Source organism: Phyllobates terribilis, unplaced genomic scaffold (genome assembly GCF_046119375.1).
Source record: "Phyllobates terribilis strain yellow unplaced genomic scaffold, ASM4611937v1 Scaffold_1__5_contigs__length_1240528914, whole genome shotgun sequence".
Taxonomy (NCBI): domain Eukaryota; kingdom Metazoa; phylum Chordata; class Amphibia; order Anura; family Dendrobatidae; genus Phyllobates; species Phyllobates terribilis.
In genome coordinates this window covers 356,137,064-356,154,533 of record NW_027362761.1, presented here as the reverse complement: position 1 = coordinate 356,154,533, position 17,470 = coordinate 356,137,064, and the positions used below count along the sequence as shown (strand labels likewise).

General features: G+C 43.6%; 1 protein-coding gene across 2 annotated transcripts in view; it reads right to left on the bottom strand.

The window, feature by feature from the left end:
* ABCB9 (ATP binding cassette subfamily B member 9) overlaps nucleotides 1-17,470 on the bottom strand; it is an 87,838-nt gene that overhangs the window by 44,946 nt on the left and 25,422 nt on the right. For both annotated transcript variants that reach the window (XM_073676219.1, XM_073676220.1), the window contains one exon: nucleotides 4,859-5,064. In XM_073676219.1, coding sequence (XP_073532320.1) covers nucleotides 4,859-5,064 — 206 coding nt within the window. The remainder of the gene's footprint in view (nucleotides 1-4,858; nucleotides 5,065-17,470) is intronic.

Sequence of the window (17,470 nt, the reverse complement as noted above, 5' to 3'; positions counted from 1 at the left end):
GCTCCTGAGCGTGTGCGGTCGCCTCACGCCACTGATGCAGAATTGTTGGTCAGATGGATTACAGCGTGGGACAATATGTCAGACAGGTGAGTACTATGTGTTTTTTTTATTTTATTCTTATTTTTAACACTTGCTGAACACAGCGGAGGCACAATACAACTGTTAACATTGTCCCATGCTGGTGCTGATCACAGTGCAAGCAGGGGACAATGATGACAGATGCCTCCAACACCCGGCACCCACACAGGTAGACATGGACACACGGACACGGATATCTCCGGTACTGTTTTTTCCAGTACCAGAAATATCTGGACGTGTGAAAGAGCCCTTAGATGGTTTCCTCTTGTGAACAGCAATCTTCAAGTCTGACAACAGATTCTCAATTAGATTAAGGTCTGGGCTTTGACTAGGCCACTCCAAAACATCTACACATTTCTCCTTAAACCACTAGAGTGTTGCTTTAGCAGTATGCTTTGGGTCATTGTCTTGGAAGGTGAACCTCCATCCCAATCTCAAATCACTGACAGACTGAAACAGGTTTTGCTCAAGAATATCCCTGTATTTCGCACCAACCATCTTCCCCTCGACTTGGACTATTTTCCCTGTCCCTGTTGCCGAAAATGGTGTTCTTGGGGTGATGAACTGTGTTGGTTTGGCGCCAGCTATGACGTTTACCAAAAAGTTCAATTTTTGTCTCGTTTGACCACAGCACCTTTCTCCATAAATTTGAGGAGTCTCCCATGTAAGAGAATGATAAGTCCTAATATTCTGAACAGCCATGCAGTGGCTAGCAGCCATCTTGGACAATCTCTAGTGAACTAACTTTGCTAAAAGAGCTGAGGCTCTCCCCAGAATAGAGGTATAAAATGACCTCATTGCCATTAGTAAGTATGGATTGAGCCCAGGGAGACTAATTGGAACAGCTGCAGGGCACTGTGATAGTTAATAAGTGGTATTGTATGATAGTGAATAGTATATATGTTGAATTAAGATAGAAACCAGAATCAGCAGCTGTCAGTATATGACGAGTTATGTTAGTAGGCTAAAAGCAATGATATGAGTAACAACATTAGCTAAGAGGAACATGGAGATTTATGGGTTTTAGTGTAGTTTGGGGAAATGTTCATTAATGTTGTCATATTGTGTCATTGTATGCTTTGTTCTAAAATACATATTTTCCTCCGCAGTATGAGGTTATCATGTATACGCCCTTTTCCGCAGTCTGTAGTTTTCTTTTGTCTAAGCCATGTATAAAATGCCGCTGATACTGTTGTTTGGGGCCACACTACCGCCATACCACGGCAAGATCACCGTCAGATATCCCAGCGTTGCTGTGCTTATCTGGACATAGGTTGTAATGTAACAAAATAAGTAAAAAGCTAAGGTGGGGGGGGGATACTTTTGCAAGCCACTGTATGTCACCCTACATAAGGGATACCCAATCTTGTTACCTCTTTCCATTTACATTTGTACTTTTTTTTTTAACCCCTTCACCCCAACGCCTGTTTTCACCTTCCTGACCAGACCAAATTTTACATTTCTGACACTTTATAAAGTAATAACTCTGGAGCGCTTCAAGGTATACCAGTGAATCTGAGAATGTTTCTTCGTGACATGCTGTGCTTCATGGTAGTGATAAATTTTGGTTGATATTATTTGCTTTTATTTGTGAAAATATTGGAGTTTTGGCAAAAATTTTGAACATTTTGCAATTTTCAAACTTTGAATTTTTATGCCCGTAAACCAGATAGTTATATCACACGAAAAAGTGAATAAGTAACATTTCCCACATGTCTACTTTACCTCAGCATAATTTTTGAAGAATAGCTTTTTTTGTTAGGAAGTTAGAAGGGTTAAAATTTTATCAGCAATTTCTAATTTTTTCAACAAAATGTACAAAACCAATTTTTTTAGGGACCACATCACACTTGAAGTGACTTTGAGGGGTCTATGTGACAAAAAATACCCAAAGGTCACACCATCTTAAAAACTGCACCCCTCAAAGTGCTCAAAACCACATTCAAGAACCCTTGAATTCAATTAACCCTTCATGTGCTTCACACAAATTAAAGCTATATGGAAGGAAAAAATGAAAATTTTACTTTTACAAAAATGTTGCTTTAGCCCTAAATTTTTGACTTTCGCAAGGGTAGCAGGAGAAAATGGACCCCAAAATTTGTTGCGCAATTTCTGCTGAGTACTCCGATACCCCATTTGTGGTGGAAAACTACTGTTTGGGCGCACGGCAGGGCTTGGAAGGGAAGGAGCACCATTTGACTTTTGGAACACAAAATTCTCTGGAACACATAGAGGCCATGTCACGTTTGAAGAACCCCTGATGTGCCTAAACAGTGGGAACACCCCACAAGTAATCCTATTTTGGAAACTACACCCCCCTTATCTACATGTGTGGTGAGCACCTGGAACCCACAGGTACTTCACAAAATGTTATGTCAAACCGTGAAAATTAAAAAAATATTTTTTTTGCCACTAAAATGTTGCTTTAGCCCTGAATTTTTTCATTTTCACAAAAGTAGCAGGAGAAAACGGACCTCAAAATTTGGTGAGCAATTTCTCCTGAGTGCACTGATACCCTATTTGCTTGAAATTGTGTCCTTGTCATGGCCATACGAAATACTGGTGTGCTGTATAGTATATCTATTTTTTTTACTATGCCCATACAGTATGCAGCACAATGCCCCAAAATGTCATCATTTCTGCTGCGTTTACAGGTGTCCATGTGGCATATGATGACGTTGGATTTTGTGAGGCCTATAGTGTCAAATTGGATTCCTGGGCTTCCCATAAAATCTGGAATAAGAGGCTGATAACTTTCAGGGGGTGGAGTCCATATGGGATCAATTGCTGAAGGGGGTGCCTCAGTCCTAGGGCGTCTTGCTGGGGGTCCCTCCTAATTAGATGAGGAGGAGAAGGAAAAAAAGAAGAATGTGGGATTGTCCTCACTGCCCGAATCTGAGTCAGAGGCAAGAAAACTGTAAGTCTCCTCTGCTAAATAGCATCTTCTTGATAAATGGGCCATTTTTATTCTTCTAAACAGTGGGGATGTGTGTGTAAGTGATGCTTTTACACTTGTATTGTGTGGGGTGTGTATAATGGGTACTATTTATCATTTAAATTTACTATAAAAAGTAGAGAAAAACAAGTAGAGAAAAAAAATATGCAGAAAAGGAAATGTAAAAAGTAAAAATTTAGAAAAAACACTTAAAAGAAAAAATGTGTAAAAGATTACAGTGACGTTCAGTACACTAATGCCCCACCTATAAAGCTACTCAGTAGTAGCTATTCTTTTTATTTTCTGCAAAAGAAAAGAGGACATCAGTAACACTACGACGTCAGCTCCCCTAATACGCTATTTATGAAGCTACTCAGTGCTAGTTTTTTTCTGCAACTGTAAAATGGACATCACTAACACTCTGATGTCCGCTCCCCTAATGTGCTACCTATGAAGCTACTCGGTAGTAAGTATTCATTTTTTTTTCTGAAAAAGAAAAAGGGATGTCACTAACACTACGATGTCCGCTCTCCTATGGCGTGCAAAGCTGCAATTGTCATTTTAGATTAACCCTTTTGGCACCAATGGTTCAGTAACTATTGATCAGCCATTCGGCACCAAAAGGGTTAATAAACTGAGCTGACAAAGCAATCACCCCATCCATTTGACAGTTGTCTCAGAGAACACCAATCACAGTGTGCCAGATTGATTTTTTTTTTACTTCATTGTTAAAACGCTGCGATTGGCTGGGCAGAAATGACCAAATGGCTAATCACAATAATCGCTGACGCAGGGGGGCGATACAGCCCCCCATGATGATGTGCTAGGATGGTCTGCTGTCAGAGACAGCAGCCATCTTGACTGTCATGGCGCCATGCAGCGCGGTGACCGGAACTTGGGGCGCTGTACATGTACGGTGGTTTGCGGGAACGCACTTCCCATAGGGTTGTACATGTACGGCGGATGTCATGAAGGGGTTAATTTTTTCTTTGCACTGTATGTAAACTTGTTTTTGCTGAACTAGAAAATAATAAAACCTTTGAATATACACAAAAAAGTATAGAATTTAGGCTGCAGACTAAGTTATGAGACACATTAGTGTAACGCTGTGAATGTCCATGCATCGCGGTCTGTACTCTGACCGACACATACATGGGTGAATCCAGCCTAAGACCTCATTCAGACATCAATGATTTTTCTGGTACACAAAAAAAAAAGGTCTGGTTATCATTATTGTTTTTTATTCGATTTGCAGCAGTGTTTTTACCATCAGTGTCTCATCAGTGATGTTTGCATAGGAAAATGAATAAATGAATTGCAAACCTTGTCCTATCCATTACAATGTTAATCACGCACAGCACACGGATTGCACATGAATGGCAATGTGTGGTCAGTGATTTTTCACTGATTTATATGCTTGTATGGGTCATTTTGATCTGTGACTTGAATAAATAATGGCCGTCTCCATTTTTTTGGGCGGACCATTCAGTTCGCAAAACAACATTTGACATGTGAACAGCATCATAGAGCACGTACCCATTATAATCTATCACCGAAAAAAACTGATAAAACACATACGTAATGTCTGAATAAGGCTTAAAGCTTAGCAATGCAAGCACATCTCTTCCTAAAGCAGTCGTGTAAAGCATGCATCAATTAAACACAAGGAGGCAAAAAAAAGAGAAAATTCACACACACAATCCGAAAACCCTGCTGAGGATTCTACTCTCTGAAATAGAATGAGGAATCAAATAAAGCTTGTTAAAAGAGGACTCCACCACTCAGATATCTAGAACCAACATCAGCTCAAAATAACAGACATTTATTAATAACCAAGGACCACACCTTGTAGTATTTGCCGTATACCCTGGAAACCAATAAGATGATGGGGAATCCCAAGAAGGTCAGCAACGACAGCTGCCAGGACAAGCTGAACATGAAGACTATAACTCCCACAGCTTTGACAGAGCTGCGCAGGAAGACATTAACGTTTTCAGAGACGACATCGCTCACAGTTGTTGTGTCAGAGGTTAAACGAGAAATGATGTCACCTAGGATTAAAAATAACGATATGTAAAACCATATGTATCAGTAATAGGTAAGCTCACACAATACTTGAAGAAGATATGGTAGCTCCACGGTACAGGTTCTTATTAGGTAAACGTCTCTTTTGAAGCATGGGATACAGTAAGGGCTCATGCAGACGTCTGTATACATCGATCCGGACATGGATTGCTAATACACAGACCGGGAGCGGGTCTTCCCAATCTGAATGGAGCATGACAGCTTCATATACCTGGTTAGGGGACCTGCGGTCAGTCCGTGCATTGCGGTCTGAGATCGGAACATCTGCATGAGCACTAAGCGTAAGACCAGACCGAGCAGCACTGATGTGGCTGACATGAGGACCAAACCCCCAGAAATTTGCAGCTGATGCATTTATTAAACTGACTTTCATTGTAATGGCTGTGCAGTTTTGCAGAATAAACGGCTGATTCCACATAAAGTCCTACACCCATTACAATCAAACTATTGCATATAAATAGCAGCTCCTGCACTCGTCCGCCATGTGGATGATCATACAAAGTAGGTCACATCCACAACTTGTGGATGTGACTGGTCTTGGTACGGCGATCTGAACCAGGCCTTCAACGGCATACACAAGTGGAATCATGACCGCGTATACATGTTCACACTGCAGCGATATTTTGGAGACAACTGATTTAATTCATCACAGTGATGGACGTTTGTGATCGATCCAGCACAGAGAGCTTACTACCTTCTGTGAACGATGGGAGCCACTTGCAGTTTCTTAATGGCTCTCACTGGATAGTAAAATTATAGAGTTTGGCGCAACCGAAACACCACCCAACCAGCCTGACAAATACTTTGTCATTTTCTGTGGGTGAGCAGGCATTTTATTGCACCGGACTGCAGTGATTTTACAATAAATGTGTGCTTTATGTGAGTGAAAACATTATAGGGATCTGTTTGGGATCCAAAAAATGCAAAGATCCAACACTCCAAAGACATAGTGATAGGGAATTTAGATTGTGGCCCCAATGGGGACAGAGATGATAATGTATGTAGAGCGCTGCGGAATACGATGGCGCTATATAAGGGAGCATAATAGATAAATTACTACAACGAAACAGAACCAATAAAAGAAAAGCCCTTTTGTTGCCATCTAGTGGAAGACAACAGTACCTGCATGACAACAATATTCAAAAACACCAATATAAATAAATGTATATCTACTAGACAGCCCTCGGCCATGTAAAAAAAATGTTACCATAATTCTGAAAAGAGGTAAATTAAACCCATGCTAAACAAGAGCTTAGAAACTCTGGAACGCTTCAACGGATCCCACTGATTCTGAGATTGTTTTTTAGTGAAATATAGTACTTCATAAAAGTGGTAAAATTTATTTGATATGACGAACGTCAATTTTCAAACTTTGAATTTTTATGCCCTTAAATCAGAGAGATATGTCACACAAAACAGTTAATAAATAACATTTCCCACATGTCTACTTTACATCAGCACAATTTTGGAACCAACATTTTTTTTCCGCTAGGAAATTATAAGGGTTAAAAGTTGACCAGCGATTTCTAATTTTTCCAACAAAATTTACAAAAAAACATTTTTTTAGGGACCACATCACATTTGAAGTAACTTTGAGGGGCCTTTATGACAAAAAATAGCCAAAAGTGACACAATTCTAAAAACTGCACCCCTCACGGTGCTGAAAACCACATTCAAGAAGTTTATTAACCCTTCAGGTGCTTCACAGGAATTTTTGGAATCTGGAAGAAAACAATGAACATTTAACTTTTTTTCACAAAAATGTTACTTTAGACCCATTTTTTTTTTTTACTTTCGCAGGGGTAACAGGAAAAAAATTTACCCCAAAATTTGTTGTGCAATTTCTCCTGAGGATGCCGATACCCCATATGTGGGAGAAAACCACTGATCAGGCGCACGGCATGGCTCAGAAGGGAAGGAGCACCATTTGACTTTTTGAATGTAAAATTTTTTGAATAATTAGCGGACACCATGTCGCGTTTGGAGAGCCCTTGATGTGCCTAAACAGTGGAAACCCCCCAAAAGTGACACCATTTTGGAAACTAGACCCCTCAGGGAATTTATCTAGATGTGTGATGAGCACCCTAAACCCCCAGTTGCTTCACAGAAGTTTATAACACGGAGTCGTAAAAATACATTTTTCACTTTTTTCCCACAAAAATGTTTTTCAGCCCCAAATTTTGCGTTTTCATAAGGATACACTGTTCCCTCTGGGCATGAATGAGCAGTGTACATATAATTGCTTCTTATAGTCCCCTGTAATCTGCTCGACCTCCTATATGGTCCCATAATTATCCCTTTACATGTATGCTTTTTGCATACATTTCTATTAGTACTCTGACCTCCCTTATAACTTTATATAGCTCCAGTGCTTGCTTTTATCCTAATTCTGTAATAGTTCCTGCCAGAGATAACCCTTTATTCCTGTTAACCTTACCATTTATACAGTGTCCACTCATTAAATAGTTCATTGAGTTTGTTATATACCTATATTTGGTTGTATCTCAATGCGTGTGTGTCACCCAGCGACTTTTTCTTGATTTGATTATTATCTGACTGACTAAATACATGCATTGCGAGCCCCCCGGTAATTGTAACTATGCAATCTTAGTAACCAGCCTGGACGCTGTTTGCGGTGACGTCACCGGATGTGACTTCACTGGCTGTTACGCATCTGCGTTCCATTTGGCTGGCTTGCGTTCCACTGCAGGCTCCGGCCGCTATGTACAGCCGGATGTGACATCACAGGATGCTGCGCCACCGGAAGTGACGCTCCTGCGGTCCACACAGGCGAAAGTGCGGTCCAGACTCTAGGAGTGCGTTCTACATGCTACTCTAGGGCCAAGTGCAGCATTAGAGACACCTGATATATGAATCTAACAATCTATAATGGTGGCCATTTACATACTACTCTTTTCATTGGACAATGAAACTAGTGCATTATGCTTCTGTTACATCCTATTGCTATATAAACCCTGTACTACGACGATAGTTGCTTCACCAGAATAGTGGAGACAGTCATGCTTTTTGAGTTAGTGATTAGTCTAGCTCCTTAGTGCTATAGTTCAAGTCCCCTGATGACTCCGGTTGGAAGAAATGTGTCGGGACCATAGGGAAAGCACAGGGTTATAGAGTGCAGTGGCTAGATGTGGACTGTCCTTGTAAAGGCAGGAACAAGGGATTGCTAGGGGCAGTATAGACCCAGGGCCGGCCTTTGGGGCGTGCCAGCTGTGCAACTGCACAGGGCGCCTCAAACTTGAGAGTGAAGGGGGGCGCTGCGCTGGCTCCCTCCCCGTCGGTATTTTTCTTATGGAAGAGCAGAGAGGGAGCGCCCAGCGTTTCTTCTGTGCTCAGGCGCCGGCGCCCCCTCTCTGCTCTGAAATGTCCGGCCGGGACCCGGGCGCGCTGCACTCTCTCCTCCTCACACACAGGGGCGGAACTACCGCCCGTGCAGCCGGTTCATTGAACGGGGGCCCCGAGGGAGAGGGGGCCCCTTCAGCCTCCAGCAGGGCCGCCATCAGGGCATGACTGCCCTGACTCCAGTATGGGGCCCGGCCGGTAGGGGCCCCCTTGGGGGCCCCCCTCTTGTGTGTCTCTCTCCTCATGGGGCCCCCGGCCCCATGCTAAGCGCCGGGGCCGGAACATCTCTGTCATGATTTCTCTGACTTCCGGTCATGTGACGGCACCGTCACATGACCGGAAGTCAGGAGAACCTGGTGTCATCGATTTGGACGAGGATTCTGCAGGGATCGCATGGGGGTAAGTATAACAAGTTTTTTTTTTTTTTTAAATACAATTTACTAGGAGTGGGGGGAATGGGAGGTGCACATGTGGGGGAGGGGAATGAGAGAGGTGCACATGTGGGGGAGGGGGATGAGAGAGGTGCACATGTGGGGGAGGGGGATGAGAGGTGTGCACATGTGGGGGAGGGGGATGAGAGAGGTGCACATGTGGGGGAGGGGGATGAGAGAGGTGCACATGTGGGGGAGGGGGATGAGAGATGTGCACATGGGGGGGATGAGAGAGGTGCACATGTGGGGGAGGGGGATGAGAGAGGTGCACATGTGGGGGAGGGGGATGAGAGGTGTGCACATGTGGGGGAGGGGGATGAGAGAGGTGCACATGTGGGGGAGGGGGATGAGAGAGGGGCACATGTGGGGGAGGGGGATGAGAGATGTGCACATGGGGGGGTGAGAGCTGCACATGGGGGAATTGGGAGAAAATGAGCTGCACATGGGGGAATTGGGAGTAGGGGGATAATGAGCTGCACATAATGAATGTGGGGTGGGGGACAGTAAATGATGATGGGGTGGGGAGAGCAGGACATGATATAATGAATTGGGGCAGGGGGTGCATGTAAATAATGAATGCGGGGAGCAGGAAGTATAGAGTAGGGGGCGTTGCGGATGCAGGAGTGTAACTGGTAACAAATTGGCGGAAAGAGTAGAGGTTCTAATTAAATTATATATTAAGTGCCTATTTACAGTTAATGGGGGCACCGTGGTGGATTACAATTTATATTTGGAATGGTAGGTTGTATAATAACTAACCATATATTGATGGTGGATACACGTCTGTATTCAGCTGCGTAATGTAGAAGTTGGGGAATGTGCTCTAGATAACTGTGTTATTTTATGCAGAGACGAGTCCTGGCTGGAAGACGTAATGGCGGTCTGTGCTGGATGAAGGAGAAAAGCGTAGCTGAAGGACTTCACCTAGAGACGTCACCAGTGAGTCAGTGTATTACATGTACACTTACACTATATACTATGTACCGGGCTCCTGTGTATAATGTCACTGGTGATCACTGTATTACCTGTACACTGACACTATATACAGAGCTCCTGTGTATAATGTCACTGATGATCACTGTATTACCTGTACACTGACACTATATACAGAGCTCCTGTGTATAATGTCACTGGTGATCACTAGATTACCTGGACACTTACATTATACATACCATGTATAGAGCTCCCGTGCATAATGACACTTATGGTAATATTAGTAATGTGGTGGTAATATTAGTAATGTGGTGGTAATATGTGGTCTGGTCATGGTGTGGCAGTTTTTCCCCCTTCTGTGTGGTATTATTCGGTCACTATGTTGTGGTAATATGTGGTCTGGTCATGGTGTGGCAGTATTCCCTGTATGTGGTATTATTGGTCATTTTTAAAAAAAAATGTATATGACACATTCCCTTAAAGAAAACTAAATAAAAATATATCTAAAAAGAGTATTGGATATTTTAAGAAAATTTTAATAGGTTAGAGTAGGGCCCTGCCAGAAGAGTCTACCTTATCGTGGTGGCGGCTTTAAAACTTTTCAACTTTTGTTGCTTGTTATTACTTGATCATTTGATTAATAAAAAATGCACTTGTTGTTTTCACCTACATGAGTTTAATTTTTTTTCTTTGGGGGGGGGCGCCAAGAGGGATTTCGCACAGGGCGCCATATACCCTAAGGCCGGCCCTGTATAGACCTCCTAGGGTAATAACAGGGGCAGATTTATACACCTCATCCCTGCTAACGGATCTGCCTCCCATCCTTGGAGAACTCCTCCCGGTATCATAGATGCACTGCAAACCCATGGGTGAGGACGTTCCTTATTTATTAGCTATCTAGCACTGTTTGTACCTTTATAAATCTGTGAGTATTCTGCCTTTGTGTGTCCATTGACAACATTGAGAATCTTTATTTGATACTGGTTTACTCCTTTTGATTGATATTTCCTCTTGTCCATCCTACTTTGGTTGGACACTGTAGCAGGCCTTGTTCTGGTCGAGACAGATTAACCCCGACCGACCACGGCCCGCCTTAAGAGATCTAGGTCCCTGACCTAACATGGTTTATTTCTATTTGGGTCAATACCGTGGTTATCTTTTTTTAAATCTAAAAATATTTTAACTAAGTCTGTTAAAGGTTAAGTATTAATTGTCTAGTTTACCCTTGCTGTAATATATCCTTTTGACTGGGTATCTATTGTGTCTGATTAAAAACAGTCACTTGTGCTGTATTTATACGTTTTCATAAGGGTAACAGGAGAAAGTGAACCATACCATTTGTTGTGCAATTTCTCCTGAGTAAGACGATACCCCATATGTGGGGGAAAACCACTGATCGGGCGCACGGCATGGCTCAGAAGGGAAGGAGCGCCATTTGACTTTTTGAATGCAAAATTTGCTTGAATAATTAGAGGACGCCTTGTCCCTTATGTGCCTAAACAGTGGAAAACCCCCACAAGTGACCCTTTTTCGGAAACTATACAAGTCAAGGAACTTATCTAGATGTTTAGTGAGCACCTTGAACCCCCAAGTGCTTCACAGAAGTTTATAACGTGGAGCCGTGAAAATAAGAAGATCCCATTTTTCCCACAAAAAAAAGTTTTTTTTAGCCCCAAATTTTTTATTTTCAAAGGGGTAACAGGAGAAAATGTACCCCAAAATTTGTTGTACAATTTCTCCTGAGGACGCAGATAACCCATATGTGAGGGAAAACTATTGTTTGGGCGCAAGGCAAGGCTCAGAAAGGAAAGTGTGACATTTTGGAACGAAGACTTTGATGGAATGTTCTGCAGGTGTCATATCTCGTTGGAGAGCTCCGGATGTGGCTAAATAATGGAAAACCCCCACGAGTGACCCCATTTTGCAAACTAGACCCCTCAAGGAAATTATTTAGATGTGTGGTGAGCACCTTGGACCCACAGGTGCTTCACAGAATTTTACAACGTGGATCTATAAAAATAAAACATATATTTTTCCAACAAAAATGTTGTTTTAGCCTCAAATTTTTTAGCCCCTGGTAAATAAGTACCAGGTCACAGGGGCGTATGGAAAGGTCCCATGTCAGAAAGGGGTTAAGAGAAGAAGTGAGGAATTGCCTGTGGCATTTAATTCTGCCATATTTTTCTAAATGGCCTGAAGACTCTTCAAGGAATTTATTAAAGGATCAGCATAAGCACAATGGGAGATTTTATCGAAACTGGCAGCTTAGCAAGCCGGCCTTAAACCTATAGCTAACTGGTGTAAGGGGCGCACGCCTCTTAATAAATTTGGCGCCTATTTGGTCGTGAGCTGGCATAGATTTGAATTAGAAGGTATGCCAGTTTCAAGTGAATACAATGCATGATGGTAGAACTTGCCCTCTTTTACTAAACCCCACCTATACTTTGGAAATGTTCACTGCAGCCATAAAAGATGACACAAGATCCCTGCAGTACTATGACTGCATAGTACACAGTACAAGTGCGCCTTTTGTAAAAAGTGAAGTGCGCAGGCGCAGGATCTGGCCACAGTGACTGCACGTCACAGGGCACTGTGACGTGCAGGGGAGGGAGGAAACATTGTAATTACCACAGTAGACGGGGATTTCTTTCCGGCCCCGGGCCCACAAGCATCGGAAACTTCAATGAATAAAAAGACATTAAACAGCAACCAGGCCTCTAATATGAGGCATACAGGTAGGTATAGATTTACTTTTCTATCACCTGTATACCCATATTAAAGGTCAGATAAGTCTCAGGGGGTGACATATTCCCTTTAGGCTGAGTTCACACTATGCGTTTTTCATGCGTTTCCGCGGCGTTTTTGCAGTTGCGTAAACGCCGCGGAAACGCATGAAAAACGCATGGTAGAAGGGAAGCAATGTTCCCCAATGGAAATCCGCATGTGCTGTGCCCATGATGCGGATTTTTCCGCAGTGTAAACGCTGCGGTCAAAAATCCGCAGCATGTCAATTAATTTTGCGGAAACGCTGCTCTTTTGCCGCCATTGACTTGCATTAGACCGCATGGAATCCGCATCACTGTATATGTTGATGTGCTTTTCATGCGGTCTAATGTGCGGATGGTACCCGGGTGTGGAGGAGAGGACTCTCATCCAGACCCAGGTACCATTAAAAAAAAAAGAATAAAATAAAAAATATATATATTCTCACCTTCTGACGGCCCGCGCTGCGTCCTGCCGGCTTCCCGGGCACTTCGCGGTTGAATGAAGAAGGACCTTCGCTGACGTCAGAGTCATGTGACGGGTCACGTGACGCTGACGTCGGAAGGTCCTAAAGTCTTCACTGCCGGCAGCCGGGACCGATGAAGCAGGACACCGGGGGCCATCAGAGGGTAAAGTATAGATTTATTTTTTATTTTTTGACATTCACACACTATATAAATCCATGCCGGTTGCATGGATTTATATAGTGTGAAGTTGACAAGCACTTTCCAAGTGATGCTAAAATCGCTTGGGAAGCGCTTGTCAACCCGCATGCGGAAATGAAAGTGAAGACCGCTTCATTTCCGCATGTCCCTGGCAGGAAACCGCATGTACAATCCGCATGCGTTTTTTCCTGCCAGAGAGATGCAGAAACGCTCAGGAAAAAATCCTGAGCATTTCTGCATCGTGTGCACATACCCTTAATATAGATTGTGTGCCCCAATGGAGACAGTGATGATGTCTGTAAAGTGCTATGGAATTAATGGCGCTATATAAGTGAGTAAAATAAATAAATGTCAGTGTCAACATCTCTGATGATTGTCCGGAGAAGATAAGGTGAGCGCGACCAGAGTTTGAGCCAAGTGTCAACGTAGTGTGATACAATTGTCTCGCATGAGAGAATTGTATCACAGACGCGGAGAAGATGGAGAACTTATTTTCTCCATCTTCTCCATTGTCTGTGTCTGTGCAAATCGGACTGGACTCAGATGACATCCGAGTGCAGTCCGTTGTATAACCTGCACCCATAGACTTGAATGGGTTGCACATGCTTTGATTTGCGGAGCCACCAGCAGTGTCCTGCGATTTTTTTTTTTCTCATGTTGAATCGGCATAAGAAAAATAACACAGAACTGTACTACCCCATAGTATAACACTGGTCCGAGTGCTGTCCAATAAAACATCGGATAGCACTCGTCCAATGTATATGCTCGTTTGAGTGAGACCAAGTTGTGATAAACTTCAAGCACTGATTAGACGAGAATGGTTTGTCATCAGTCATCAGGATTTGGCCCAGAAGCTGATATTCAGCATGTCAGGGCAAATTATAGAAATCTTGAATAATAAGGATCAATGCTGTAAATACTGAGTCTTTACATAAACTTAATGCAATTGTCAATCAAGGTTTAAAAACTTATGAAATAACCATAGAAACATCTGACTAAAAGACCTAAAAACAATGAAGCAGCAAACTTTATGAAAACAAAAATGTGTGCCAGTTTCAAAACTTTAGGCCTCAAATGTACACAGTGTGCAAAGCTGAACAGCACAGCTCTCTGTCCACTGAGTTGTGGCTGTTTTCGGGTATTGCAGCCGAGCACCCATTAACGTCAATGATATGTGAGCTACACGAAATCATTATATAGGTCCTGGACAATCGCCTTAATAATGCATGCAGTTCGTATTATAAAATCTGATGACAGATTTGCTCCAAAGCATATGGACATCTCATTACCTCATTGCTTCAAACTTATCCCATGTGGGAATGTACTTCCCAGTAATACATGCTGGATGTGTTATGTAAATTAATGAAGATGCTGCCTCAACTAGCAGCTATGGGCTGGCGTAGGTTTTATATGCTTTCCAGTTCCAAGACTGGGCCAAGAAATATCTGAAGACAGATTTTTTAAGGGTTTTATGGGCTGATGAGATGAGACTCTTGACGGACCAGATGGATGGGCCTGTGGCTGGATCAGAAATGAGCACAGACCTCCATTTCACTCAGACACCAGCAAGGGGGAGGTGGGGTACTGCTATGGGCTGGTATTATTAAAGATGAGCTAATGTGACGTTTTCAGGTTGAAGATGGACTCAGTCAACTCCCAAACCTACTGCCAGTTTTTACCTACTGACACTTTCTACAAGCAGTCGTACAGGGAAAAAGTCTGTATCTGTCACGGGTGTGTCAGGTGTAATAGACAGTCGATCTAGATTTGGCTGTAGAAGGTCACTGCACTTGGCATTACAGATGCCTTCTTAATCCTTCTTGCTTTAGGACCCAGCGGCGACCTCCCTCCTGCTGCTGATTGACAAACCCTTGCCTGGGAGGTTAAAACACTCAGTTTGCTCCAGGGAATTGCCGGTGATACTTCTATGTACACGCTTGAAGCACTAGCAGTCGGCTAGCATCTTCTCTGGTGCCCTTGTAGGACAGTTGGCGTTACTCCTCTGGTGTCTGCTCAAACTAAGTTCATCCACTTTGTTTGTTTACCTTATTGTCTTTAGTTTGTAGTGGGGCCTGACCAGTGCTCACCCCTCCCCCTCCCTATCTTCTGGGGCCAAGCTCTAGGGTCATCCAGGGTTAAGGGTCTTGTTCGGCGATAGGTGTGGAACCTATATAGGGACAGTAAGGTAGGCAGGGTGATATCAGATCTGCCTAGGGGTCTCCACTCCACTTTTCCCTAGTGTTTGAGCTTTCTCCCCCTCTTCCCTTCGTGTTGCAGTTAGTCTTTCCCACACCTTGCGTGACATTATCACCGGCCGTGCATAAATAAAGGGGGGAAAAAACTGACACGTGTTTTTTTTTTCCGGGTTTCATTATTTTTTTCTTTCTCCTTGGTTCATGGATCCGGTTGCAGAGCTGGCAGAGCAGCTGCGCAGGCCGTCTCTGGAGGGGACTGACCTCTGCTAAGAGGTTCAGCAACAGCGGCTGCAGGTCCTTAATGTTGAGGTTTCTGCGGGTAGGCCGGTCCAGCTTGAACCCAAGGTTGCCCTCCTGAACATTACTGCTCTGGAGATGAAGAGCAGCGAGTGAAGATTGTGATCTCACTACTGCAAGGAGATCCTCAATCCTGGGCTCTCTCTTTGCCACAGGGTTCGGTTTGTCTCCAGTCTGTGGAGGGGATTTTCAGGGCTCTAGCCCTCATCTATGATGACAATAACCAAATCTGCCTTCAGCAGGGGAATCAGTCATTAGAGACGTATAGCTCCGAATTCCGCGGATGGGCAACTGATACAAAATGGAATGACCCGGCTCTCAAAAGCCAATTTTGTCAGGGCCTTACTGAAAGATGCTTTGGCAGTGTATGAAACCCCAGAGTCCTTGGAGGCTGCCATGTCTTCGGCCACACATGTTGAGAGATGCCTTCGGGATAGGTGGGTGAGACCACCTTCTCCAGAGCCCTCTTTTCGGGGTAACAGCCCTTTGCTGGGGGAGCGGTCTGGGGGTGAACCAGTACTGGGGGAGGTAGAAGAACCCATGCAGTTAGGGGGTGCCTCTGCATCGTACGTTTCCCCTGAGATCCTCAAAAAGGAGGGTGTTTTTTTGTGGGAAAAAAAGGACATTTCCTAAGCAAATGGAAACTCAATTAACCCTTGGTAGTCTGAAGTTGAATAATCAAGTGGTGCGTTTATCATCAACCTGCAGTTCTCGGCTTGTCCTGACAGCAGAGGTGGTGCTAGAGAGCAAGACTGAGAAAATTTCTGTGTTTGTTGACAGTGGAGCTGGAGTCAGCATGGCTGATGCTGAGTTTGTGAGAACTCATGGCCTTGCTTGCTGTACTTTAGCTAAGCCCATTCCCATCTTCGCCACTGACTCAGCGCTACTTGCACAGAAAGCTCTAACTCAGATTGTACATAATGTAAAATTGAGGGTAGGGTCTGTTCATTGTGAGATTATTCCTTGCTATGTCCTGGATGGCCTTCCCACTCCAATTGTACTGGGTGCACCCTGGTTGGAGAAGCATAATCCGATAGTGGATTGGCAATCCAGAGAGATCAATGAATGGGGAGATTACTGCCATGAGAACTGCTTAAACATTTAACATTTCCCTTTCTACAGTCTCTACAGAGACCTTACCTGCGTTTTTGTCTGGTTTTGAGGATGTTTTTTTCAGAGAGGGGGTGTCAGGATTTGCCTCCTCATTGTGCATATGACTGTCCTATTAACCTGACCCCCGGAGTTAAACTACCAAAGTCCAGACTGTATAATCTTTCTGGCCCTGAGAGACAAGCCATGAAGGATTTCATTGAGGAAAGTCTGGAGAAGGGACATATCAGACCCTCATCTTCGCCCGTGGCGGCAGGATTTCCGGGAATTGAATCAAATTACCATCCAAGATCCATACCCTCTTCCTCTGATTTCAGATTTGTTCAGCCAGGTTGTGGGAGCTAAGGTGTTCTCCAAGTTGGATTTAAGGGAAGCCTACAATCTGGTTAGAATCAGAGAGGGGGATGAATGGAAAACAGCGTTCAATACCCTTGAAGGGCATTTCGAGAGTCTGGTTATGCCTTTCGGTTTGACCAATGCACCTGCGATGTTCCAACATTTCATTAATTTTGGTGGGGAGGTTTGTGGTAGCCTATCTGGATGATATTTTGGTTTACTCACCTGATTTTGAGACACATCGGGGGCATGTTAAACAGGTGCTTCAGATATTAAGGGATA